Source organism: Ischnura elegans, chromosome X (assembly GCF_921293095.1).
Source record: "Ischnura elegans chromosome X, ioIscEleg1.1, whole genome shotgun sequence".
NCBI classification, from domain to species: domain Eukaryota; kingdom Metazoa; phylum Arthropoda; class Insecta; order Odonata; family Coenagrionidae; genus Ischnura; species Ischnura elegans.
Window position 1 is genome coordinate 52,548,706 of NC_060259.1, and position 27,318 is coordinate 52,576,023.

A 27,318-nucleotide genomic window follows, 5' to 3' on the forward strand; every position below is an offset into this window, starting at 1 on the left:
TAAATTATACCATTTCACATTTGTGGGAAGGAATATTAAATCAAAGAAAGAATGATCTGCTACAACCGTTAAGTATGCTGACTTCTCATTGGCTGCAAAAACTGTTTCGAAAGGTTTTCATTGCGGAAAAGACCGAGCTTCTAATTTGTGGGTACTATTTATTTCTTGCCTCTGTTCAGAACACTAAACCACGCTATAATGAGGTGTGGAAGTGAGACCCAGTGAGATAACGGTTCCTCTCAGTTCAGAATGACAGCCATTATTGTGTAAAAAATCGAGTTGGTTATTTTATGGGGGAAAAAATGCATATTCTCCAAAATAAGCCATGTAGTCTGATGAAGTTGAGCATTTTTTTCAACATTACTTCTTTCCTTATGACCAACATTTGCATTTCTGATCTTACAAATCATTATTTTTCAGTGGCTCCCCGTATTTAAAGATGGTTGCCTTCAGACTGGTGAGTATTGCTTGCCAGTCATGATGGAACACCCACCACCTAACTACTCTTACATTCCTCCTGACGTCTTGCTTCCTGGAACCAAATGGGTTGACAACCACAAAGGCATATTTTCTGTCACACTAGATGCAACATCATCAGTTCACATTCAGGTTAGATACTTTTCTGTTTATCCTGTGTCAGTAATATTTTCCTTCTTCCATCCATTTATATTTTTTCATGTTATGATAACTGATTTTCTTCCTGTTTCTTTGTGATGTACTGAAGCTGAAGCTTCAATGAAAAAATGAATCCTAATGCTCTTTTTCGTATTATAGGATAGATATTTAAATAGGTTTTTGAACCTCTGTTCTGCAGTAGAAGAGGGAAACATTCCACCTAGGATTGGAGAGACTAACATTGAGAATGAATTGAAAAATAGGTGAATTTTCTTTTTCTTTTTAGCTTTTGTGATGTGAATAATGCTCTTCATCTTAATCTGTTGTCATTCATGACTTTTTTTTTCTCTTTCAGTATATTTGATCTGAAGCATGCAAAGCTTGAGCCTCTTGTAAAATTTTTACCTTTAATATTTGACAAGCTTATTTCTTTGATGGTGAAACCTCCTGTTGTTGGGGGGCAGCCAATGAATTTGGGCCAAAACACTTTTGAAGCCATTGCAATGTTGGTTCAAAACATTTCTGTGAGTAGTATGAATTTCCATTATTTTTTAATTACTGTGGTGTTTACCTATGATGGAAATCTTATAATTTTGAGAGTATCTGATATTTTCAGTTGCTTCAAGAAGGTAATCACGACCAGCATGGAAGACACTCATTGCTGACAACATACATCAATTATCAGTGTAACTTTCCATATTCAGTTGATGGTAACACAATATCAGGCATGTCTCCTCCTCAAAGTCCTGGCTACATGCTTCACTCATTGAAAGATCAAGCTAGGAAAGGCACCAGGTAATTGACAAATGGGCTATTCTTTGGCTTCATTATACCTAGTTTTAAGATGCCCACTTTGACTGTAGGAATGTTTTTGAACGTTTTGTTTTTCTGGGATGTCCGGCGAGAGTTAAGCCATATTAGCGACACCTACAGTGAGGGAAAGTGGACGTGGGCTCCACCTGGGTAGCAATAAAAAATTTTGGATACTGAAAAAGGTATTAAAGCAATGGTCAAATGTTTAAAAACATTTTTCTGCAATCAGAGTACAAAACTTATAAAAAAGTTCCCGCAGTCAAAGGGTTAAGAGTTGCAATTTGATATGATCAAACAAATCATGATTTATGTTATTTCTAAAAATTCCAGGAGTAACAGCAACCCAGATCTCCATGCAGGGGGTGACAATGATGAAGAAGTGTCTTCTCTTTCTAAAGGCCTTGATCGTACTTCCAGCATGAGAACAGGTACAACTACCCTATGTGAAACTTTTATAGCCCACAGAAAGTATGTTAAGTGGGTAAATTTCCCATCGTAAGTGAAAATAAAACATCTTCATATCACACTCAATTCAGGATGCAGTTTTTGAACCTCTCCCAAAAGAATACTATTTGTTTGCATGTAAAAGAGGTCCAAAAACCGGTTGTAGATAAGGTTCAAAATATGCTGCACTCAATGGAAGAAGGATTCAAATTGTTGATCACAATCGAAGGGGTTTTTTGTATGTACATAATGAAGAAAGTGAAAACTCAAAGAAGACCCAAACTACCTCAATTGGCATGGCCCACTATGGATATGCTAATCATCTTTTGGAATGGATTTTTATGTTTTAATTTAGCAATAGTCAATTCTAATTCTGTCAATTCTTTATTTAAGGCATTAAAAAATATGAATTTCTGTTTTTAAATTTATCAGAAATTATCAATGCCAATACTCCAGTATAAGCCCTGTTATACGAGGGGGGACCCAAAACTAACGGGAATAGTGCTGTGGGGGGCAGCGGAGTGAGGGATCAGTTTTTCCTGTAAAGGGTTCTAAGCCTTGACATTTCTTGAGTCAGTGTGCGTTGAGTGCATCCATTTGTCTGTGGGATTTTTTTTTTCAGTTAACCAACTTTTTCCGTTTTAGCGAAAACGTGTTATGGGTGACTGCCGGGACCAATGCACTGCTGTGAAGTTTTGTTTTTTGTTATAGAAAAGTCTCGTAGAAACTCTAGTGATGCTGGAAACTGCTTATGGGGATAGTGGCCTAAGTAAAACACGTGTCTACCTCTTGTTTTCGAGTTTCAAGAATGGAGAGATGTCGATTGATGACCATCCTCGTTCAGGGCACCCGTCAACGTCAATAGCGGACTACAATGTTGCAAAAATCAACTCGTTCGTTCATGAAGACCGTCGCTGAACCATTGATGAACTTTGTGAGCTATCTGGAGTATCATGGAGTTCCATTCATAGGATTTTATTTGACGAATTACAAATGAGAAGGGATGCAGACAAACTTGTCCTTCGCCTTCTCACTGATGACCAAAAGGAGCGTTGACTTCAGGCCTGTCTGGAGCTGCAAAATCAGCTGAAAGAGAACCAAAAGTTAATTAATGAAGTGATTATTGGTGATGAATCATGGTGCTACGGATACGACCCAGAAACCAAGCAGCAATCAAGTCAATGGAAGACAGCCGACTCCCTCCGCTCAAAAAAAGCACGCCCAATGAAGTTGAACATCAAGACAATGCTCATTTGCTTCTTTGACTGCAGAAGTGCTGTGCACGCAGGATTTGTTCTTCCCAGCCAGACCTTAAACCAGCAGTTCTACTTGTAGGTTTTGCGGAGGTTAAGGGAAAATATTCGGAAGAAAAGGGTGGATCTTTGGTGCACAGGTGATTCGTTCTTTCACCATGACAATGCACCCACCCATGCCGTGCCATCTGTGAAGCAGTTTTTGACAAAAAAACGGCCTGATGCCAATTGTTCACCCCCCCTGTTCACCGGACCTTGCCTCCTGTGACTTCTTTTTATTTCCTAGACTGAAAAGGGACATTAAAAGAAAACGTTTTGGAGATGTAGAAGAGGTGAAGCAAAAATCGCTGGAAGGCCTTAAGAAAATTGATTTAAGTGAATTTAAAAATTGTTTTGAACAGTGGAAGAAACAATTACATAAATGAGTTGCAGTTAATGGGGATTGCTTTGAAGGTGATAAAAATTTGGTGGGAAAATATTGATTAATGAAAAAGTTAATATGTAATTCCTGTTAATTTTGGGTTCTCCCTCGTATGCGCTGTGCTTTGTTTGGAAATTAAGAAATGCTGGTCTCACTCTTTGCCTTTCATCCTTTCAGTGTGAACATTGGTCTATTCTATTCCATTCAACAAAATGCAATCCCAAATCGTATTAAACCACCAGAACCACCTTGAAAATATTTTGCTTCTTTCTATTACCATTTTTGTGAGGCTTGCAGCTACACCTACGTAATATTGTCCCTCTGTTCAACCAGAAATAGTCTTCTTCTTTCCATCATTATTTGCCTTAATCTGCTGTATTCTGTTAATATGCAGGTATGTTGGTCACAAAATTACTGTCTAAAAGTAATAAGCATGTTTTGCATTAGTTTTTATTTTTCAATGCTATGAAGCATTGCTTTACACATTCAACCCATAAGATATAAGCGCAAATTGATCATGCATTGCCAGGATGGTGTAGTTCATCCATTTGTGTCCATAACTGATAGCAACAGAAATTTGTCTTCTTGGCATTTGGCATTGACTATTAAAATAGTTCAAGTTGAATGTGTCAGCAAATCATACAGATGCTAAACTAAATGGTGTTATTGAATAAATATATTATATATATATAATTCCAAGTACATATTTGTCTGTTGCATTGGGTACACTTTGCAGAGGTTATGTATTTATTAATTTGCTCTCATAGCTCTTTCCTTTTTGTGTAGGTGCTGCGAATCATGAAAATTTTATGTCCATGATATCCAAAGCACAGCCTCGTCGAATTTTTCATGAAGAACTAGCCCTTCAGTGGGTAGTATCCAGTGGGTCTGTAAGAGAACTGGCTTTGAGTAATGCATGGTAAGTAAGGAATGCTGTTGCTTGAAGTTGTTATGTTTGTTATCTCACATTTTATTGATATTAATTTTGTGAAATAAAACTTTTTTCATTCTGACTGTTTTAAGCGTAGATTAGTTCAAAGTTGCTGGCTCCTCCCAATGAACAATTAGATAGCATGTACTTGATGGATTGGATAATTGAAAGTAATCACCATCTTTGGTTGTTCAATCGTGAGATAGGTTGACTGCATTCTTATTTTCTCAATAGTTTTCCGTAAGGCTCTTTCTTCTTCTACTCTTCTGTGTACATAGTTTTTTCCCAATAAGCCTTACTTTATTTGTAAATCATCCACTAAGATAGTATGTTTTGATGATAGGATTTCCCAATTTGTTTCCTTTTTGCTTTCCAATCAACTTATAAATTAGTTATTTGGATGTCTGTGACTCCCTGTAGTATATTATGTGTCATCAGCTTTTGACTCACAGTCTTAAAATAGTTTATATACTTAACCCTTCCCAGTGTATTTACTGAAAAGTATTCTTTCTTAATTTTAAGGTCTCCGCTGTTTTTTTTTCTAGAAACAAGGATTTTATTAGTGTATTGGCTTTATATGCCAAAGGCTGTTGGCAATGGAAAAGTTACTCACTGTATCAAAATTTTATTGTTATGGTAAAGAGTTGAGTATGTAATCACTCCACAGCCAGCAGGAGTTCTGTGCCAATTAATACACCCATGCCTTGCTTAGCACAATTTCAATTTGCACAATTTTGATATAGCGCAAATTTGTTCCTCGGGGAAACATCACAACGCTGCTAAGCCTAATCAAATAACCTTAACACTCTCTTGATAAAACATGAACTTGCACTAAGTACACACAAAATTACTCTCATTTTGTGCATATTAATAGTATTGTTTGTCTCAACTCTTATTCTTTGTTAATGTATTTGTCAAAATCCTTTGCTGCGCATCAACTTACTGAAGATGCATTACTGCCAAAAAATGTCTATTACCCAACGTTTCTTTGATATCCTCCTTCGTGAACCATAATGCAACGAGAACCTTAAATATGAAACATTTCAGAGCGGATATTTCAAGTTACCTACAGCTTGTTGAAACAAACAAGTAAGAAATCTGTTAGCAAATGTAGCACAGAGAGCAATTATAAAAGCCGGCCGTTCCTCCGTTTACTTCAGCGGAGCTTCCATTTAAAATGTATTCATAACTTCTTAACTATAAGCAAACGATAAGTCCATCCACTATCTCCACTTAAAAGGCAATTAATAACTTCTTTTGACGTGCAGAAATAATTAATGAAAATATTATCATCGTATACAAACACATTACACGTATCCCTTATACTCCTCCTTTCCAGATGAAATTGATGTCTTTCTTTTACAACTTGCCAATTCCTGTTGAATCCATTTTTCGCAATATATTTCTTTCACAAGATATTAATCCATTCCACTATTACATATTTCAATTAGGAATATAGAGATTTATAATGACCCGGTGATAGCCATGGTATTTGATAGTTAATGATAAAAATTGTTTAGCATCGCTATAGGAAAGATTTTTAAGGTAAATAAAGCAAGATTGAGAATTATGCTAGACTTGCATCATGAAGAACACAGAACACTTGGGTTTCCCTTCAAAGATGCAACCCGCGTATATCAACTCCGCACACTGAAACCCCCTACAGCGAAGTCATGATTTTTCTGGTGCCAACATATTCGTTGTATGTAGGTTTTACTGTATTAACATCATAAACTTTGGAAACTAGAAAAAATTCATATCTTCTACATCACCAAAATGTGTTAATGATTGATGGTGGCTCGATAACAAAATGGCTTTGATAAAGCTTGAGGGGTTTTATTTCTATGCACACCTTGAATTGTTATCTTATAGGATATGAGGGGAAGAAATGAAGGGAAAATAATACTCATATGCAGGTAAGATAAACTCCCTGTAAATAGCCCAAATTGTTCATGACAACAGCTGATTTCAGTAAGTTGGGCTCAAAAAGACTAATAAAATCAGGATTTACGGCCATAAAATCATATATAACCAGCCATCCAAAAATGCAGTAACTATGGGAGATTAATTGCTTGAATTTTTGCTTGGGTAGTTGTTGCAATTTACTACAAAATCAAGCACTTTTAAAGTTCAAAATTGGAATTCATCTAAAAAGGTGCATGCATCGATTCTCTGATATGTCTCTTGTGAGTGCTCTGATATGTCTCCTTGCGTACTCAGTGAAATCCTTTAATCACTGCACAACTTCCTTGGATTTCGTTGATCATATGATAATATTTTGGATTCTTTTTTAGGTTTTTCTTTGAAATAATTGTGAAGAGCATGGTAGAACATTTAGCAGCAACCCAGTCCCTTGATGCTCCTAGAAAAATGAGGTTTTTGGAGCAGTTTGCTGATGATATTGCTACACTTGTGGCCACTGTCACTAATGACATCATCTCACATTATAGCAAAGACCCAAAGGTAGTGTGGTCTTGTCAAATTCATTTCTATTGAGCATCAACTTTAAGAAAAATATACTGAAATTACTTTCTAAGTTTGTTTCCGAACTATGGTAATTTCCTTTGCTAATGTCTCTGAATATTTATGTATTTATTTTTACAGCTTACCCAAAGTTTGAATTCCAGCCTTGCATTTTTCCTCTTTGATTTGCTATCAATAATGGACAGAGGCTATATATTCAACCTTATCAAGTCTTACTATAAGCAAATATCAGCCAAAATTTCCTCACTGCCCGATGCTGGGAGTCTGATAGGTCTGAAGGTAAGACTTAAGTTATATTTCCCCAGTAATTTAATATAATTCAGTATTGAACCTCTATTTATCATTCGCTTCAAGATTCTTTATGACCAAATACATTTTGTGTCATTTTTATGCTGCAATCAGATAGTAGCATGGTAGTCTAGTATATGGAGCATTTGGCTACTTACTGGAAGGGTCCTGGGTGTAAATTCAAGGCGAAGCGTTAGAACACCTTCAAAAAACTTCTGAGTGTGTGGTGGCCTGTTTAACTCCCTCTGAGCTGAAAGGAAATACTTTTTGGCATTCATGGATGGCCTTTAACACATTCAATGCGGGCCCAATTTACATGAATGTCGCCAGAATCGGCTGATTAAAAAACTTTCTTTTTTACTTAAATTGTGTTTAGTACAGTTTCTTATGCATATTTGTACATGATTCCAGTAAAAGTTTTGATAATTTTTTTTCAAAAATTGGTACCTCGTCCATTGACGCGCTCCGTATTTCAATATTGCCAGGCTTAAAAAAATGAGCGTGTTGAACAGATTGATGGATAAGTACAAATGTTCACAAAGTTTGCAGTAAAGCTATTTGTGTTGCTTCGGCGCTAGCTTTTTGTCATTGGTGTCGGGGATTATCATAAGTAAAAGAAAAGACGTTCAATTGTATTAGGATCAACTATGTGGAAGTTAATACTCAAAAATGAAAAGGAGACTTCGTTGATTTCCACTGATTTATTTCGTCCATACGACATGTTTCGAACCATAGAGGTCATTATCAAGTACAACAAATTTGAATGGTAAGCAAACTAACTTAGTGTTTACTAACACTAAGTGTGAATGAAAATTTACTGCCACACTTGCCAGGTACTACAGAGAATTTTCTCTTTCCTTGAAAGAATTTTTTGTAGAAAAATAAAATATCCTAATATGTTAACATAGGCAGCAATATAAAATTAATACTTATGGGGCTTTAAAAATGGAGACATATCCCTCTTTATTGTTCTTTGAATTTTACAAATAAAATTAGCAATAATTAGAAATGTACTACAAATATTTAATATGCAATGCAAATTTATGGTTGAAAAAATGTGTATTTGACGTAATTTGGCATGAAAAAAAATGAAAACAGTGAAAAACATAAAATAGTACCTATAAACTACTATATTATTAGTATCTCATTCATAATGTACTCATAAAAAGTAATGACATACACTTATGCGGAGTGCCAAATATGGATGAAAAATAGAGGGAGGTTTCGAGACTATAACTTCTGTTCAGATACTGCAATTTACCAACGGCATGTAACGCATGAAAGGGGGAAGCCCGCTGAATGCCAAACTCGCAATCGGAAGACTTGAAAGTGGATGTTAGTTACGTTCAGAGGCAGAGAAGTGGGCTCCCGGACCGACCTTCAGAGCACATCAATTGACGTGCTTTGCTCAGAATGTGTTAACCTGAGGAGATAATTTTATGCTCTATTTTATCCTGTTTTTCTACACATGTCTGTGATTATTTCTATTCATTCTATGAGAAATTTATGATATAAGTGGAATTAAAAGAATTATTAATGCGTTAAGGTATTCACTCCTATAGAAAACCTAGAAAGTCCATCAGAATAAATTTAATATATTTTGTTTTGTGCTTTGCAGTTAGATTTCCTGAGGATAATTTGCAGTCATGAGCACTATGTAGCTCTAAATTTACCTTTTGGGACCCCATTTACTCCAAGTTCAGCCCCAGCCTCACCTAACCCATCGATTGCATCATCAACCAGCCAGTCATCATTCATATCAACTCTAGTCGGAGGGGATAAGACCAGTTTCGCTGAGTTAACGCCTGAATTTCGTCAACAGCATTTTCTGGTTGGATTGGTGCTCGGTGACTTAGCTTCAGTGTTAGATCTCCAGTAAGTATATTGTTCAATAAGCCATAACATGCTTTTTCAAAGTCAGCATGTATGCCATCAATCTAGAGACTTTCCCAGAGGAATAGAGAACATGTATGGCTAATAGTTTACTCTGTATAAGTGGTGTTTTAATGAACATGATGGCAAGAATAAAGATGTTAAGTTGAAGAATAGTGAATTCAATTGATTCGGCTTTAACTTTGTGAAAATCCATGTTGAAATGAAAATGTACAACCTTGGTATCTTTTCACAGGAAAAATTTATTGGTACGACGCGTTTCGACGCTGAGGCGTCATTATCAAGTACACTCTTGTAATATCTACAATCCAATATATAGCCAATTCTGGCAGGGGTGGAGGGAGAGGGTTATACAGGGGGGGAAAATTGGGAAGGAGTGGGAGGCTTGGTGAGGGAATGGTTGGGAAGCGTGATTAAGCCCACGCTAGGAGAGGCAGGTAGGGTTCCTGGGCCGGGGGAAAGGGTTGGTTTGGAAAGGGGTAAATTTTTGAGGTTAAGTGCAGTTGTAATGAGAGGTGAATTTCTTAGGAAAACGATGTCATTAAGGACATGTCCCAAACCCAAATTTCTTTTTATCTCCAACTCCTCCAGGACGTCCATCTTCCTCCCCTTCTTGACTCTGTGTAAAACGTCCGGTTCGAAGTCACTATGATGTCCCTCTTCCCACAGGTGTTTTGCAAAGTGGGATTGCTGTAGATTCCCCGTGCGTAAACACCTTTTGTGTTCTTCTGTTCTGGTCCGGAACGCCCTACCCGTCTGCCCCACGTACACTGCGTCACAATCATTACACTTTAGTTTGTATATCCCGTTGCATTCCCATTTTTTCACTTTATCTTTTGTCCTGTTGAGGAGATTTCTTAAGTTAGCGTGGTTGTAAAACGCTGGTCTAAATTCCTTGGGGAAGACACTGGATAGTTTTTCAGTCAAGAACTATTTACCAGTGACGCAATAAATACAAAAAATATTCACTGCTGGTACAGGTACGTGGATGACATTTTTGCAGTATGGACGGGCTCAATTCGACAGCTGGACATCTTTTTAAACTCGCTAAACTCCCAATCCAACAATATTAAATTCACGTATGAGATTGAAAACGAAGGGAAACTAAATTTTCTTGACTTAACTATATCAAAGACGAGTGAGAAATTTGATTTCGCCATTTTCCGGAAAAATTCCGCTACAGATCATGTCATACCAGCCACCTCCCGTCACCACTTCTCACAAAAACTATCCACTTTCCACTACCTAATTAACCGGCTACTGGACATCCCCCTTTCTATAAACAATTTCGAAAAAGAACTGAATACTATTAAATTCTTAGCAAAAAGGAATGGCTATTCAGACGATTTGGTGGAAAAAATGCTCAAGAAAAAACAATATATAAGAACCAACAACATGTTATACCATAACAAAGAAGAAAACAGTGAGTTTAAATGGTGTAAACTACCGTATTACGGGTGGCTGACTGAAAAACTATCCAGTGTCTTCCCCAAGGAATTTAGACCAGCGTTTTACAACCACGCTAACTTAAGAAATCTCCTCAACAGGACAAAAGATAAAGTGAAAAAATGGGAATGCAACGGGATATACAAACTAAAGTGTAATGATTGTGACGCAGTGTACGTGGGGCAGACGGGTAGGGCGTTCCGGACCAGAACAGAAGAACACAAAAGGTGTTTACGCACGGGGAATCTACAGCAATCCCACTTTGCAAAACACCTGTGGGAAGAGGGACATCATAGTGACTTCGAACCGGACGTTTTACACAGAGTCAAGAAGGGGAGGAAGATGGACGTCCTGGAGGAGTTGGAGATAAAAAGAAATTTGGGTTTGGGACATGTCCTTAATGACATCGTTTTCCTAAGAAATTCACCTCTCATTACAACTGCACTTAACCTCAAAAATTTACCCCTTTCCAAACCAACCCTTTCCCCCGGCCCAGGAACCCTACCTGCCTCTCCTAGCGTGGGCTTAATCACGCTTCCCAACCATTCCCTCACCAAGCCTCCCACTCCTTCCCAATTTTCCCCCCCTGTATAACCCTCTCCCTCCACCCCTGCCAGAATTGGCTATATATTGGATTGTAGATATTACAAGAGTGTACTTGATAATGACGCCTCAGCGTCGAAACGCGTCGTACCAATAAATTTTTCCTGTGAAAAGATACCAAGGTTGTACATTTTCATTTGAAGAATAGTGTTTTCTGTCAACTGTTTGAAATTAAGTTAAGAAAATAAATTGTTTGAAAATTCTATGTCCTTTTACAAAAATGCCTCATAATTTGTGTACAGTAAATATCAAAGTCATTTCTTTGTAGATACCTGTGCATCAAATGAAATATCTTCTATCTTATGAAGCAAAATGCCTTAGTCATGACAAATGTTCTCTTATCTCCGTTTTTTTCTTATCATCTTTGCCACATTTAGAATTCATTAGTACTGAGTGAGATTTGGCTTAAATTTTAAAATATGCATTTAAATGTGATAGCAAAATACATCCACTATATCCATTCAACAAACATCCATTGCTTGACTTTGTTTAAAGTGAAGGCCTTAAGTGCCTTTTTGCATGGGATAGGAAATATGTCAAATACTTGTGGTCGAGCATGTCAAGAAAATGAAAAGTAACTTTTTATTCTCCCCAATTACTGTTCAATTGAAATATATGGTATTGTTTTTTTATACCTGCAGAAATCCATGTTTGCACAATAAGGCTGTAAATATTATTCGCAACCTAATGACATCTCATGATTGTGATCTTCGTTATTCCGAATCTCAGTGCAAAGCAAGAGTAGCAGCATTGTACTTGCCATTAATAGGAATTGTAATGGATTCTCTGGCCCAACTCTATTGCTTCCATACAGACAGTAAAGGTAAGTTTGTATGCCTTCCTTTCTTCCTATATTGACATGATTTTTTTCTGTGATCTAATCACCATTTTTTACCTAGGTCGAATGTTACTTTCCCAAGGGCAAGATGATTTGGACCAACAAAATGGTATAAATCAATCTGTTGCCATGGCAATAGCGGGAACATCAATGTTTGGTACAAAAACAAGTGGAGCAGAGTCTTATGATCCATTCAAACAGGTAGGTAGTGATCAGCTTAGAATTCACAGAAATACTGAGAAAAATAATTTCTGGTGGCATTTAAGTGTTAATTAGCTTTGCTTTTGTGGAAGGGTTTGGTGATCCTCACATTTGGCATCTTTTAATTGGAATAACAAAATTTGATGATCAAATGACTCGGTCATCTATTGAAAACTATACCATATTTCTCCAAATATAGTCCCCCTCTGAATATAGTCGCCCTCCCTAATTTTTTAGGCTTCAGTTTCAGGAAAAATTATAAAAATGCGTCTGAACATAGTCCCCTCTTTACTTTTACCATTGGCATTTTTGGAAAAAAGGGGGGACTATATTTAGACAAATACACTATAAATATATTGGCCTATTTCTTAATTTTTTACCTTCTGTATTAAAATCCTCTGGTTCTCTGGCAAATCAAATTAAACATATCAGATATGATGCCAATCATTTGAATTTCAAAGGCTGTAGAAGAAATTTTCGCGATGAATTTTATTCAAAATTTGTATTTTTCAATGAAATTGTGGAAATGTAAAAATTAATTTATCATTTTATTTCCAGTCAAGAAAGTTTGCCCTCAGTAGTGAAACGACTCGAAACCTTTTGATTTGCTTCCTGTGGGTCGTTAAAAATGTTGATAAAAATGTTTTGAAACTATGGTGGAGTGAACTTCCATTGTCTAGGATTCACCAACTACTGGAAGTCCTCAACATATGCATATCATGCTTTGAGTACAAGGTAAATATTTATGAGCACTTTTTTGTATTCTAGCATATTTGGGGCATTTGAAATTCCTAATTATTCTTGCTGTATTCATTGCTATCATTAAAGGGTAAGAAAGCCATCCAGCGATGTGCCCAACAAAATTTCCGAAAGACGTCTGACATTAAGTCTCGGTTAGAAGATGTGATTTTGGGTCAAGGGTCGGCACGGAGTGAGATGATCATGCGCCGCAAAGGTTCTCTTCATTTTTGGTTATTTTTTTATTTTTAGTTTAGCCTTGATACCATTAGCAGTACTATAAAGCCTTGTTTTCAGAACGCAATCCTCCTTCTCCGGGCTGGCCAGGTGATCGACTGCGCTGGCGCAAGGACCAAATGGCGTGGAGGCCAAGTTCTGACATTGCAGAGCGTCCACGGGCTGAGGTAGAGACGGATGCACACATTGAAGGGAACCTAGCGACTGAAGTCAGCTTAATTATTCTGGATACCCTTGAATGTATTGTGCAGGTGATAACAATCTTCCTCATTTTATTCATATTTTAATGAGACTACACCATCTTTGCCTTTGTAGACAATATTTCAGATGTCGTTCTTTAACTTCAAATATTGATTTCCACAGGTTGCATCTCAGTCTGATAACCTTCAAGGTCTATTGGGCAGTGTGCTCAAAGTATTACTTCATGCATTGGCAAGGAATCAGAGCACTTGCATTTTACAGTACATGTTTGCTACACAAAGGTCTATTGTGTATAAGGTAATTTTTTTCTTTCAATTCCACTTCGATTCAGGTGATGCTTTACTTTTAATAAGTATAAGGACTTCAAAATTTTTTCTAGCACTACTCATGAATTGGCTTCTAGTCATATATTTAGTATTGTATGTATATGTATTAGTGGTGAAGACTTAGGTATTTAATAATAAGTAGCTTATGTCAAGGCTGTCCCTTGAATTAAAATATGTAGGTGATTAGTCGATAGTGGTGCTATATTTTGGGATGGATTATTTTTTGTTAGCATTCCAACAGTTCAAGAAAAATTTTCTCTTTATTATGGCCAATAAGCTCCTTATTTTAAAATATCTAAATCTCTCTTAACATATTTTAGATAATATATGCTAAGAGTATAATAAATATGCTAAGATTTCAGATAATAAATGCTTAGAGTATAATAAATTCTATTATCTTATAATTACTTGTCTGTTTTAGTATCCAAACTTGCTGTTTGATGAGGAGACAGAGCACTGTGCTGATCTATGTCTAAGGCTTCTTAAGCATTGTAGTTCCAATATTGGAAGTGTAAGGTCACAGGCTTCAGCATCTTTATATCTTTTAATGCGGCAAAACTTTGAAATTGGAAATGTGAGTACCCATAAAAACTTCTGTTGTGTAATGTATATCTTTTTTGGAACATGTTAACAGTAAACAGCTACTATATTGCATGTTTTAGATATGTATTTACGGGAGTAACCTTTTGAGATGTTTTCCCATTAAATATGTATGTATAATTTCATTTTTCCCCTCCTCTCTTTTCATTTTTAATTGCTTTTTCTTTAGCTCTCCTCTTAGTAAGTTTTCATTTGTAAGAATTTTATAAGGCCCTTGAAAAGCTTTTTAAAATGATCTACTCTACTGTTTTATCTGTAAGTACATATGTTTAAACCTTCATGTCTCAAATGTTCAAAAGAGGATTGAACAGGAGAAAAATTTGAATTAATCTTGAGAGACTACTCGTTGATTTTAGAGACCTACACTTTTTTGAAAGATTTAGTACCTGTAAAATACTCATGTGCAATCACTATTTAATTTAATTTTTCTAATTTTTTTACAGAATTTTGCTAGGGTAAAAATGCAAGTAACTATGTCGCTGTCATCTTTAGTCGGCACTAGTCAAACTTTTAGTGAGGAATCACTGCGAAGATCTCTGAAGACTATATTAGTGTATGCTGAGGAAGATTCTGAATTACAAGATACTACTTTCCCTGAGCAGGTACTTTAGGCTCTTGTTTATTTCATTTTTCATCTGGTTAGAGGTGGGAGATTGATCATTTACTTGATCATCATTAAAAGTCTTGTCATTTCCATTGAAATATTTTTTTTAAGTTCTTTATTGCTTCAGTGGAAATTTCCTTTCTAGTGTATGTGTATGAGATATTTTAAATGCAAAGTAATTGATGAAATTTTTTATGCCAAAAGATGTGCATGTATAGGGAAGTGCACTAATTTTTTTTTATTGCTGAATTTGAAAGTTTAGCCTAAAAAAGAAACATTAGTATAGTCACTTTTATTTTCTGCATCTGGGGTATGCACTTTAAAACGTTTTGAAAGTCAGAAATTTTCATGTTGCGCTGAAACACAGTGCCTCCATCTTGATTGAGATGTGACGTCACAAGGCAGTAGTCACCAGTGGAGTATCGCTGTATTCCGTCGCCTTCTTTAGCGCGGCGAGAGTTTCCGGGAATCGGTGGAGTTTGCTTCCTAAAAATGTCGTCTAGTACCGAAAACATGAATTCAAAATAGAATTATAAATGATTTTTGTTCCAAATTTCATCTCGACGTCGAAACAAAAGCCTGGAGAACACATTCATTCCCGTGCCTTAAGCACAAGCTATACGGAATAAATGGTTCAAGGCTGCTCCTGACTCTTACCTATCGATGATATTCTGTTTTGAAGATCATTTGAAGGTATTGTAAGATCAAATTGATATTTATATTATAATAATTTACTTAATAGGTACCTTAGTCACATCAGAAAGTGTGTTGAGTCAAAATATAGCATCTTCCGCGTAGACCTACGTAATTTATAAACTGAAAGTAGTTTGGTTAAAGAATTATGGCGCGACTGTTTTTTTACACGACCGGGCAAAATGCGTACTTTGCCCATGATATGTGCATATATGATAACAAACGATTTTTGTTAAAGTTAATCTTTATTTGTTGAAATTAGTACATTTACAGGTGATACAGATATAAAGGTACACGGCAGGTCGCGCAGCGTAATTTGTACTCCACTGGTGACGGGTTCATCTTGCTGATCTAAAAAATTAGCTACAATACCTCGAACTTTGAAAACTCGCAATATAGGCAGTCAAAGTATATTGTAAGAATACACGAGACCATTATAGCCCAGAATGTACGTACAATGTCGAAATCCTTGGTTTTCAAAGATTGACGTATTTTATACGCCAGCGCGCCCGGTCCAGGGTTATCAACTTTTATTTCATCCTATTTGTTAGTTGAAATTATATTTCAGAATGGTTCTCTTAGCACTGGTACTGAGGTAAACTGGTAGGTACTGAGTACAAGGTACTGAGGTATGTACGGAGTAAGTAAACTCCCTATGGAGTAATGTGAATTACAAGTGTTCGAGATATATGGCATTTTATATTCGCTTTGTGTTCTTATTAATTATGCCAGTACGCATATTGTTGCTTGCCGCGAGCCTTTAATGGTATGTGCTCTTGCAAGAGTGGTTTTCATTTTTAATGTGGAAGTTGGTCAGTATAAGCAAAGAAAAAATCAACATTTTAGCGCACACCAACCCTTGTAGTCATCGTATCTCGGCGTTTGTAATGACACTGCTAAAATACCTAAACGCCATAATGACGATAAAAAAAATTGTCTCATGTCAATGATTGCTGCAATTATAATTAATGATAAACTAGACGCCGTATGATCACAATGAAGGCAACAAAAAATAATACCATGACGTAGACTTGAACCACGGTCCTTCGAGTATCATCTTTCCATTGACTTGTGCACGCTACCACTACCCCAACCGACCCATTGGCAGATTGTGGATATTTTGGATTTATATATATAACTTGTAAAAAGTAATGCATGAAAATTAATTGATTACAGCCTAACTAACGCCCTAATTGAAAATGATGCAGCAAGGTACGCGGTCTCCCCTTGGTAGCCTTAACGTCTCGCATTTCTATGGAGCGTTGAACCTGTCCTCCTTATTCAAAAATTCAGTAACCATAAATACATCAAAGTTTGGTATACCATTTATAAATCGTTGGAATTTTCCTTCTCCCAACCAAGATTATCTTTTCTTGAACCCATCCTGGACAGCGAACCATTGCAACAACCAGCCAGCTCGGAAATAAGGCTAACATCCCATGATTCTAGTAGCGAAGGGCGAACGTTCCGGCCGGCGTGAATACATACGCAACGAATAAGTCTTGCAGCAAATGTCTGAAAAAGGTTTATTAGTTTGACTCGGTTCTTACAAAAAAAGTTTTGGCACGATAAACGGCATTGTGCCAAAATATATCCAGCAAAAAATTAATGCCATCATGCATTTATTAAAGATTCAATGTGCTATTCGTACTACTCTTTCCAAACTTGAAGTTGACACGTAAATGAATATTAATATATTACGCAATGATGAAGTCGTTTACTCAAAAGAGAAGCAGCCAAATATATATTCTGAAGATATTTTATGACAGCAAAAAACGGATACCCTCAAATTCTGTAATTTTTCTATGCAATAATAGTGGTAGAACTAAGCGGTGTAGAAGCTGCCTTCTGCTACTGCCTTGTGACGTCACGGCCAATATTCAACATGGACACCCGTTTTCGCGGCCTTTGAATTTTTCCATATTTCAGACGGTCATCTCGAATCAAGTATTCACTATTAGGATTTAAACTGTGGTTTTACGACATTATGTTATTCTGAACTCTAATTTAAAAAATGTGTTTGGTGCATTTGAAACACTAGTGCACTTCCCTATTCTTAGACTTCTCTCTAAATCTCGTCTTTCTAAATTTCAAATTCTTTTAAGTATCTCTAATATGTAGTTTTCTGTCAATTCGGACACACCACCTTGAAATATATGAAGTCTCTGAAGTATCCTATCTGTATTTTATATGTATGTACATTTATGTATCACTATACGCATTGTATTTCGATTTCAAACTTATGAGCATTTGTCTAGTGTTTTTACTTGATGGTCACCTACTATCAGCTAAGTTAAATTATTATTGAAAATAATTTTTAAAATTTGTTGCTCTTTTATTATATAATAATATTAATATGAAATGTTTCTTTTCCCTGCCATTATTCTTTTCTGTTTATGGGTCATTATCAAGATGGTGTAGAGAGATTATAGATTAGTGTCTCCCAATTTTATTGTGTTTACTCAATTGTATTTATTGTAAAACTTGGTTCACTTTATTTGTCATTGCCTTAATAATGAGTGCTTGCATCTTTTATTTAGGTTAAAGATCTGGTGTTTAATCTCCATATGATTTTATCTGATACGGTAAAAATGAAAGAATTCCAAGAAGATCCAGAGATGCTCCTAGATCTCATGTATCGTATCGCTAAAGGATATCAGAACTCCCCCGATCTCCGTTTGACATGGCTGGCAAATATGGCTCAGAAACACATGGAGGTAATAATTATTGCAGACAGACTTGCTGGTATTAACCCCTCAATCATGGCGGACATTTAATTCAATCTCATTCCAGAGCCTGGATAACATTTTAATGATTACACCTGTTTCACATACTATTATTCAATAATTTATAACTTTCATGGTATACAATCTGTATTGTTGAAATTTTTTGTAAAACTTTTTAAAATAGTGGTTTACTGTGAGCTAATTTTTCCTAATTATATGCTAATTAGTTTTAATTTAAAATTTAATATCTGTGGGAAAATAGATAGAAAAATATCTAATAGAAAAATTTTTAGATACAGAAGTTCAGGAAGCATACTTGATAATGTGAACCAATTTTTTCTAATCATATTGTACCTCATGAGCTTTTGTTTTTATTCACAGAGAAATAATCACACTGAAGCTGCCATGTGTTTGGTTCATAGTGCTGCTTTGGTGTCAGAATACTTACACATGCTAGAAGACTTGCCCCACCTTCCAGTTGGAGCTGTTAGCTTTGAGCACATCACCCCTAATTCTTTGGAAGAGAGTGCAGTTTCAGATGATGTCCTTAGCCCTGATGAAGAAGGAGTTTGTCTTGGCAAGGACTTCACTGAGAGTGGTTTAGTGGGATTATTGGAACATGCAGCCAACTCATTTCATACGGTAAAGAGTGAAACTGTCTTTGAATTTATTGCATTGTATTCTCTTGTATATACAGTAGCTCTAATAATCTATTTGATATTACAGGCAGGAATGTATGAAGCTATGAATTATGTGTATAAAATTTTGCTTCCTGTTGCTGAAGCGAACAGAGACTACAAAAAGCTCTCCAATATTCATGGGTAAGTTTTAGAGGAACTTCATAATATTATTGATGTGAAAATACTAGAATAAGTTACATGCATTGCAATATATATTTTGTTCCATTCAACGCTTCGAAAATCACTAATGGCATTACGAGGGCTAAAAATGGTTCTCCTGTTAGTACCTGAGGTACTCTCTAATGTGGCTTTCCAGTCTTCCATTACTTTTAAACTGAGACTCATTCTTACAAGAGTTAAATAAAAATGACAATTGTGACTAGCATATGTGATGGGTGATTTCATTCAACTGTATTTTTGGACGATGCCAGTGTATACATTTTCGTCACTCAAAAGCTGATTTTTTTCTACATTTCCCATTAAGAATTATTTGCAATGCAAATGCCTGAAATCCTTCATGAAATTTAAATTAAAAATGTGCAAAGTCCTCATGCCCTCTTTTATGTGATTTGTGAATTTTTGGTGTGTGTGATATATGATAAAAATGAATCGTATTGAAAATTACTTGTGTACATATAATTGGGAGGCTTAAAGTTGTGTTAAGAGGTAATTTACTATGTTTATAAACTGTGACAGCATAAAATTGAATTTAGTTTGAATTAATGTATGTATGTTTATTTTAAAATCAGGAAGTTACATGAAGCTTTCAACAGAGTGGAGCAGCTTCAGGGAAAGCGAGTTTTTGGCACCTATTTCCGTGTGGGTTTTTATGGAGCCAAGTTTGGTGACTTAAATGGTGAAGAATTCATTTATAAGGAGCCTACATTAACTAAGCTTCCAGAAATATTTAGTAGGCTAGAGGTAAAACATTTTTTATTAGTTTATAAAGCCCTATTTGCAAGAACCAAACATTCCAAAAGTTTTCATTATGTCCACTAACTAACAATGCTCTGGCTAAAATCTGGCTTTCTATTCATCTGATGTTGTTCAAGTTCTTTGATTATTTTTGCAGAATTAAAGTTCAGCGTGGCAAACATATACAGTAAAACCTCTATGTAGTGAACCTCTTTACATCGTAAACCTCCATACTTCATACCACCCCTACGATCCAATCAGATTTACATGTAAATTTATAGGCAAACCTCTATGTGAACCCCTTTATCTCGGCACCCCCTGAGACGGCCTTTCTACCTCCACAAATCGTACCGAGACAACTAGAGACCATTAATGCGGCTGCGATTACGTACATGGCATGACATTTTCAGCGATTAATGTTTCACGCTTATTTTCTTTTACACCTCTAATATTATTTAATTTTCACATTAACAATCAGGTATAGCCATTTTGTTCCATATGAGAGCATACCTAACAGTATATGTATGAGAAAAAGGTATCCAACTATCCGAATCATTTTAAGTGATTGTATCACGCATCGTTTTCTCTCGAACCATGGTAACAACTGTGTGATAGTGCTCGCTTCCTGTTGTTTATGGCTTCATTTTCCAATAAGTTCTCACAAACTATGTACAATTAATAAAAGAGGCGACTAGCACACCCAATAATCCCTTGCCGGCGGAAATATTTCAACTAACTTCGCTCCCATCCATGGAGACAGAATTACTCAACCACATAACTACGTCCGCCTCTAAAATGAAAGTATTTCATGAATTTACCAAGAATTGAAATGAAACAAATACAGTTTGCAATTATTTCGTTCTCATGTTTCCCTCTGTAGCACTGTCTTTCTATCGCCTTGGTAACTTTTTCCAAGCTTGCATGAACAGTCATGGTGTACACTTTATTGCACTTAGCGACAGTCATATGTCTTGTCTGCGTATTCATGCCACGAAATCTGACTCTACCATCAGGAGTCCAGGATGCCAATTTATAGCAATACTGAATATCACTCCACGTGCAACAATGTTAGGTGTGGGAGACAAATAAGTAGCTGATACGCGGGAGGGCAATGAAATTTTTTACCATCGCCACCGCATTCCGTCGCAGTTCGCCCAGCACCCTGACCAGTAAATTGCGTCTTTTCACAGACCCAGCATTTCTGTGTGCCCTCTACAGTTTTTCTTTGGATCTCTGCGTGCTTTGTAGTTTGGAGAGAGGGAATTCAACGAAACTTTCAAAAGCACGCTCAATTTATGGCCTAATTTTTGCAGTAGTCACGTGTTAATTCATTTTTTTATAATATTTAACTAGTAATATGCTATAAATCTGATAAATCAATTTTCTAAAGGGTATTATAAGGAGTATTTTCAATCATTTGCCATAAAATATGAAACATACGAAAATTGCTTCATTAATTATAAGCCAATGATGGATTCGGCAAATAAAAGAAGGTCAGGAAGGAAGGAAGAAATGTGACATTACCACAAAATTAACAATTTTCCTAGCCATCGACAGGGGCTGGGAGAAGAAAGATGTAGCAATGACCTTAGGAATACCACCATCCACCCTGAAATCTATTTTAAAGAACCGTGGAAAAGCAGAAAGAAACTATATCGAGGCTGCACTTATAAAAAAAACTGGCGCAGTGAAATACGAGTATCTAGACAAGGGAAATTTTTATTGGTCGATGGAAGGCAGAGCCAGAAACATACCAATATCTGGACCGATTTTACATTAGAAGGCTGGGGAAAGTGGATTGAAAATGGGAATTACATAATAATTTTCAGGCTTCCAATAGTTGGTTGCAAAAGTTTAAAAACCGGAATATTGCAGCTTTGAAGATATGTGGAGAAGATGCAGGGGTCAGTGATGTAGTGGTAGAAGACTGGAAACAAACTTTATCAAACATTTTAATCGGGTACAAACAATGGGATATTTTTAATGCTGATAAGGCTGGATTTTTTTATAACTTGCAAAAAGGCCTCTTGAACAAGGTACTTTTTCCTTTATGTACCTGATAATTAAATTGTAAATATATGTTAACTAATGCATGCATCTATGTTTAAATGCATTAGGATAACGGTTTAAAAGACAGTAGTGCCTTTCATTTCCGAAGAATATGAAAAAATGTCGCCTAACACGAAAACCTCTCTAGAGTGAAACTCCATACATCAAATTGCCCAAATTTTGTCCCCTCCATTATGATGTAAAGAGGTTTTACTGTATCTTGATTTTTTGTGTCTGCATAAATGAGATGAAATCAAGTGTTTAGAATTATTTCAGACATTATCATGAATGGCATCCTTAAAATAAAGATGGAAGGTGAGATGTTTTTGGTATATGGATGATAGGTTGATTGAAGCATGAATATGTTTTCATTGATGCTTCATTTTTTTTTAGGGAGAATCCAACCAATAATCCATCAGCTTAATTATATGAATGTTTATGATTGCTATTGATTATGAATTATGATATACATAACTATATGATATTGTTCACGAAATATTTCGTCCCAGATGTTCCTCCCTTCCTTTTTCTCCTTATTGTTCTATTAGTTGCCATGTTCATCATAAAGCTAGGGCTTGACTCGGAAAGCTAATTTTTTTTAATAACATTGCTGGAAAAAATGAACTGTCAGTTATTAACAGATAATCACTTATGATATTGAAACTTAGGAAAAATTTGGGATAGAAGTTGTATACCGTTGTTGCATGAAAATTTTAGAAATATATTCTTGTTGATATTTGAAAATGGCAACTTTGGAATGCGATTAATATCCACAAAATGCCCAGAATTTTTTTATTCACAATATGTGTATGCTAGCTATCCAAGTACATGCATATAAGTAGTCCACTTTCAAATATTATTTTTATGAATAATATTTTTTAAGGATATTTTTTTCACAACATCCCAAGCTTTGAGAGCCGTATGCAAACACTGCACTGTGAACAAAGTAGAAATTTAGCGGGCCTACTTGACCTCTACCTGAATGCTTCTTCAGCTCATCAATGTCCCTCAAAAAGGGTCGATTAGTGCCCTAGTGTAAGGTAACAAGCTACGAGTAGGTGGTGAATCGATGGCTCTTTCCTGGCTGACTTTTCCAGGGCAATTCCTTTTCAATGCATTCAGATGGATCAATTTTAGTGACTAGGACTGCAACTAGACTGTTAAAGTCCGAGGTACAGATGTCATGTAAACTTTTTCATCGTAGCAGTTAGGCTGTATATCTGTTTTTCTAATGCATGGCATTATAGAAATAGCTTTGTATTCTGTCATGAGCTCAGGTGAAAGATTTAATGGTTTGGCTTTTGGTCAGAAAACAGACTAAATATGGCCAATTTGGCCAACTTGATATTTTCTCAATGAGACCCATATGCTGACCTGATGCCATATGAATTTGGTGAATGTCGAGTTTTTGTGTAGTCAGGTGAAATAATTGTAAAATTATGTGTAGTAAATTTTTATCTCATGATTGTCCTTGGTGTTTGATGAATTAAAGGAATGAAATTATCATCTATAAACCACTCCCATGGATCAGAAAATATAGAAACACACTGATCACAATATCAGAAAATGCCTCTTTTGTTATTCACATATGTATAATTTTTCTCCGCAGAATTTTTATGCTGAAAGATTTGGTTCTGAAAATGTCATAATCATCAAAGATTCCAATTCGGTTGATCCAAAAAATCTTGATTATGAGAAGGCCTTCATCCAGATCACTTATGTGGAGCCATATTTTGAAGCCTATGAAATGAGGTATCGGCTGACACATTTTGACCGAAACTACAATATCAGTAAGTTGACTTTGTTTAATACATGTAATGTTGATTGTGTCAAGATTATTTAAAGGTATGAAGAAATAGGCAAAGTAGACCACAATTTTTCATTTTTAAACGTTACAGTCCATGAGTTCAAGGTGTCAATGCATTTCCACTGAGCTAAAAAGGTCTTGCTGGAAATTGCTGTCGCAGAAGTGAGGTGGTGTACATTTAAGTATTGATATAATGACCGTTAATGACTTAATTTGTGGTAAGAGAGAAGATAAAAAAGGAATAATTTTCTGGATACAATTAGGATGAGGGAGAAGTTACAAAATGAGATAAAATGTTGATGGTGTTTAAAAAATAGCTTATCATTACATAATTTTTAGGCAAGTGCCATGGATAGATGGCCGACATAAATGACTCTACCAATTAACTCGAGAAAACTTGGGGAAATTCTTCATTCAAGTTCTGGTCTCAGGGATTTATCCCAAAAAAGCAGCTGCCCCTATTACTTAGTGGCTCCAATAACCAGAGGTTACTGTGTCATATTTAAGACTTCATCTTACCTATCTTTTGTAAAATCAGTTCTTTAGATATCTCTGTGTGAATGAAAATTTAGGTTGCTTAGAAGAAAGTTGCAATGATCATATTTTGTCTTCTGCTGGGAGATTTTATATTCCGAGTGTTATGGATTTTTCTTTTAATGAAGCTTTGCTGCTATGACTTTTCTGTGACTATTCATCTCATTTATGGTGGAAAAAATCATAGCCCTACTTTGAAGATGTTACTGATGCATTTTAATGTTAATATTTCAGAACGGTTCCTTTATGCTACACCATTTACACCTGATGGACGAGCTCATGGAGAGCTTCATGAGCAGTATAAAAGGAAGACAATACTGACTACAGCTAATCACTTCCCATACGTTAAAACCAGGATACAAGTTGTTGACAGGAAGCAAGTGAGTAAAGTCATCATGAAGTTTATCAATCACGTGCATGAAAACGTGTGATAAATTCAGCGAAATATATGTGAGCTTAACTAAATTTAAGTACAGGGCCATTCCATTCAAATTCATGCAGGCCCGTAATAAAAGTGTGGGGTAATCATCTGAGATATGTCTTAAAAAATAAACTATGTATGTTGTAGACCTATATGAGTGGTTCACAAATTGGCCACTTTAAATTTTCAAAGAAATATTTTCATAAAGTTATAGCCATTTAAAGAAAAAAAACACCAAAAATGGCTATTCTGGCCAGCTCAGAGAAAGCACTTAATTTTACATTTGTCTAGAATTTGGACAGTAAGAAGACTAGTGTGTTTTTTTTCTTTTTGAATGGTTCCTTGTTATTTTTACTAAATATTGGAAAAATATTTTGTATTGAATGAGAAGTGATTTATAAACTTCACAATATTTAAAAACAGCAAATATGTGTCAACTTCAACTTCTACACTCCCGTTTTTACCAAAATGGAGCACGATTTAAATCAGCAATTAGAAGAATAGTCATATGAGGGAAAAATTAAAAAGTCAGTATTGCTGATTTTGTAGCCCAAAAGCCTGAATCTATTTAATTTATAATTAGGGAGGCAAATAAAACTTACAAAAAAGTGGAAACATTTGGAAAAACAGTTAGGGGTGAAAATGACCCTTGCCACTCTTAACACTGCATTAAAAATTCTGCACTTCTGGTGTTAAATTTGATCATAAATGCATTTTGCTTCTCTGCTCTACATTTTTAAAATATATGTATTACTCACTCCTATTTTTTTGTTTATAGTACCATTCTTGTTCTGTATTAATTCTGTAGTGATTGTAATATTAAACTTCTAATGTGATCAATTCCAGATTGTGTTGACCCCAATTGAGGTTGCAATTGAAGACATTCAGAAAAAGACTGTGGAGCTGGCTTTGGCTACCACTCAAGAGCCTCCTGATCCTAAAATTCTTCAAATGGTTCTTCAGGGCTGCATTGGTAAGTTTGGTCAAAATGTCTATCATGTATAATGTGTCCTTTTATCACGTAAATGCATCAATTACACAATCAACTGTTAAGGCCGTTTTACACGGTACATGGAATTGCGCAATCTGACGTAGCTTAACTGGCTAAAGCACTCAGCCGGAAATCGAGGGATCCGGGTTCGAATCCCGGTCAAGGCGAATGATTTTTTCTCTGTGGATTTTTCGCACAATTGTGCATTGCGGGTGACTCCCGTAAAAGTTATCACCGTGGCTAGTCCCAGTGTACTTAAATTCGTCAAAGAGAGAACACCTATATGTGTTCAAAGTTCGGACTTTACTCTCCGGCTGTGGCGCCGTGCGCACGATTTGGACTGCTCGTCGCATAATATGCTCAGCAGTCCATACCACCTTGTCCGGTACAGTCCACAAATTTCCACAGGGAAGAATGACGCCTCGGTAGCTTAACTGGCTAAAGCACTCGGCCGGAAATCGAGGGATCCGGGTTCGAATCCCGGTCAAGGCGAATGATTTTTTCTCAGTGGATTTTTTGCACATTTTTTCGTAAGAGTGAGTCAGTGGTCAGAAGTGGGTTTTATAGTTCATAGATAATTAGTGAGCTGCAGAAAATCAATGATAAATTTAAGATGAATTGCTACTCCAATATACCTTCTTACATGTTTTATAGAGTGGTTGCATCATTATATAATTGCAATGAAATATGCCTCCAATCTGAAGTGCAGGTGGGAAAAATAACTACATATTGAATATCAAATCATTTCCTTCATTTTGATCTTACCTTGAGCATAAGCAATGCAGTTATTGGATAATACATAGGTTTTTACATTCCTAACTTTTTATTCTTTAAATCTGAGCTATATTACAACTCTGTTCGATGTAAAAATGTTGTGGCTGTGCACAAGTTTTGCTCAGTCTCTTTTTAAATTATCTATGATCAGAAATGAACTATTAGGCTGGTATAATCCATCTCCAATATGTGCTACTTAGAGATTGAATATATGAATCCAAAATTCAATTTAAATGTGCTAAGTAAGAATGAATTCGATGATATATGTCATGAGTTTAGGTAGGTTGGCAATGGCTGAAGTATACCTCTGCACATGAAAGCTAGGTTAAAGGAACATTGCCATCAGAGCAATTGGCTGAAAAGTAGTGCTCTGGCAGCTTTCTTCTGCCTTCATTGTTCTCAACGGGTATGGTTGGATGGAAGAAAATCCATTTTTTTTTTATTTGAGCAACACAATAAGACCAGCTTACCTACTTACCGGATGAATTCAGTGTGTGGTTGCCATTATTTGTGTCATCAGTCCTTCATTTTTGAGATTGGTAGCAATCATTTTCTTGAATTCTGTCATCAATATTGCATTGATATGGCTGCATGCTTGAAGATGCTAGGTATTCATACTAACTCTTTTTTAGGTACCACTGTCAACCAGGGGCCGATGGAAGTTGCAACTGTTTTCTTATCTGATTTAGTTGATAATCAAAAGGCCCCAACTAAGTCTCAAAATAAGTTAAGACTTTGCTTCAAAGAATTTTCCAAGAAGTAAGTGTATTGATTTTTAACATTTATGATAGC

General features: G+C 35.9%; 1 protein-coding gene across 2 annotated transcripts in view; it reads left to right on the forward strand.

Moving 5' to 3' along the window:
- The window catches only part of LOC124170792 (dedicator of cytokinesis protein 7), a 42,396-nt gene that overhangs the window by 14,678 nt on the left and 400 nt on the right, over positions 1-27,318 (forward strand). Inside the window, exons 14-38 of one of the 2 annotated variants that reach the window (XM_046549755.1) lie at positions 421-609; positions 775-878; positions 971-1,139; positions 1,232-1,410; positions 1,759-1,856; positions 4,333-4,465; positions 6,772-6,940; positions 7,082-7,240; positions 8,868-9,124; positions 11,833-12,014; positions 12,091-12,230; positions 12,789-12,965; positions 13,059-13,185; positions 13,266-13,456; positions 13,569-13,703; positions 14,154-14,306; positions 14,776-14,934; positions 18,170-18,346; positions 18,737-18,997; positions 19,082-19,176; positions 19,785-19,956; positions 23,609-23,789; positions 24,575-24,720; positions 25,608-25,734; positions 27,159-27,285. In XM_046549755.1, coding sequence (XP_046405711.1) covers positions 421-609; positions 775-878; positions 971-1,139; positions 1,232-1,410; positions 1,759-1,856; positions 4,333-4,465; positions 6,772-6,940; positions 7,082-7,240; positions 8,868-9,124; positions 11,833-12,014; positions 12,091-12,230; positions 12,789-12,965; positions 13,059-13,185; positions 13,266-13,456; positions 13,569-13,703; positions 14,154-14,306; positions 14,776-14,934; positions 18,170-18,346; positions 18,737-18,997; positions 19,082-19,176; positions 19,785-19,956; positions 23,609-23,789; positions 24,575-24,720; positions 25,608-25,734; positions 27,159-27,285 — 4,007 coding nt within the window. The remainder of the gene's footprint in view (positions 1-420; positions 610-774; positions 879-970; positions 1,140-1,231; positions 1,411-1,758; positions 1,857-4,332; positions 4,466-6,771; positions 6,941-7,081; positions 7,241-8,867; positions 9,125-11,832; positions 12,015-12,090; positions 12,231-12,788; positions 12,966-13,058; positions 13,186-13,265; positions 13,457-13,568; positions 13,704-14,153; positions 14,307-14,775; positions 14,935-18,169; positions 18,347-18,736; positions 18,998-19,081; positions 19,177-19,784; positions 19,957-23,608; positions 23,790-24,574; positions 24,721-25,607; positions 25,735-27,158; positions 27,286-27,318) is intronic. The other variant, XM_046549756.1, reaches the window with a different exon arrangement.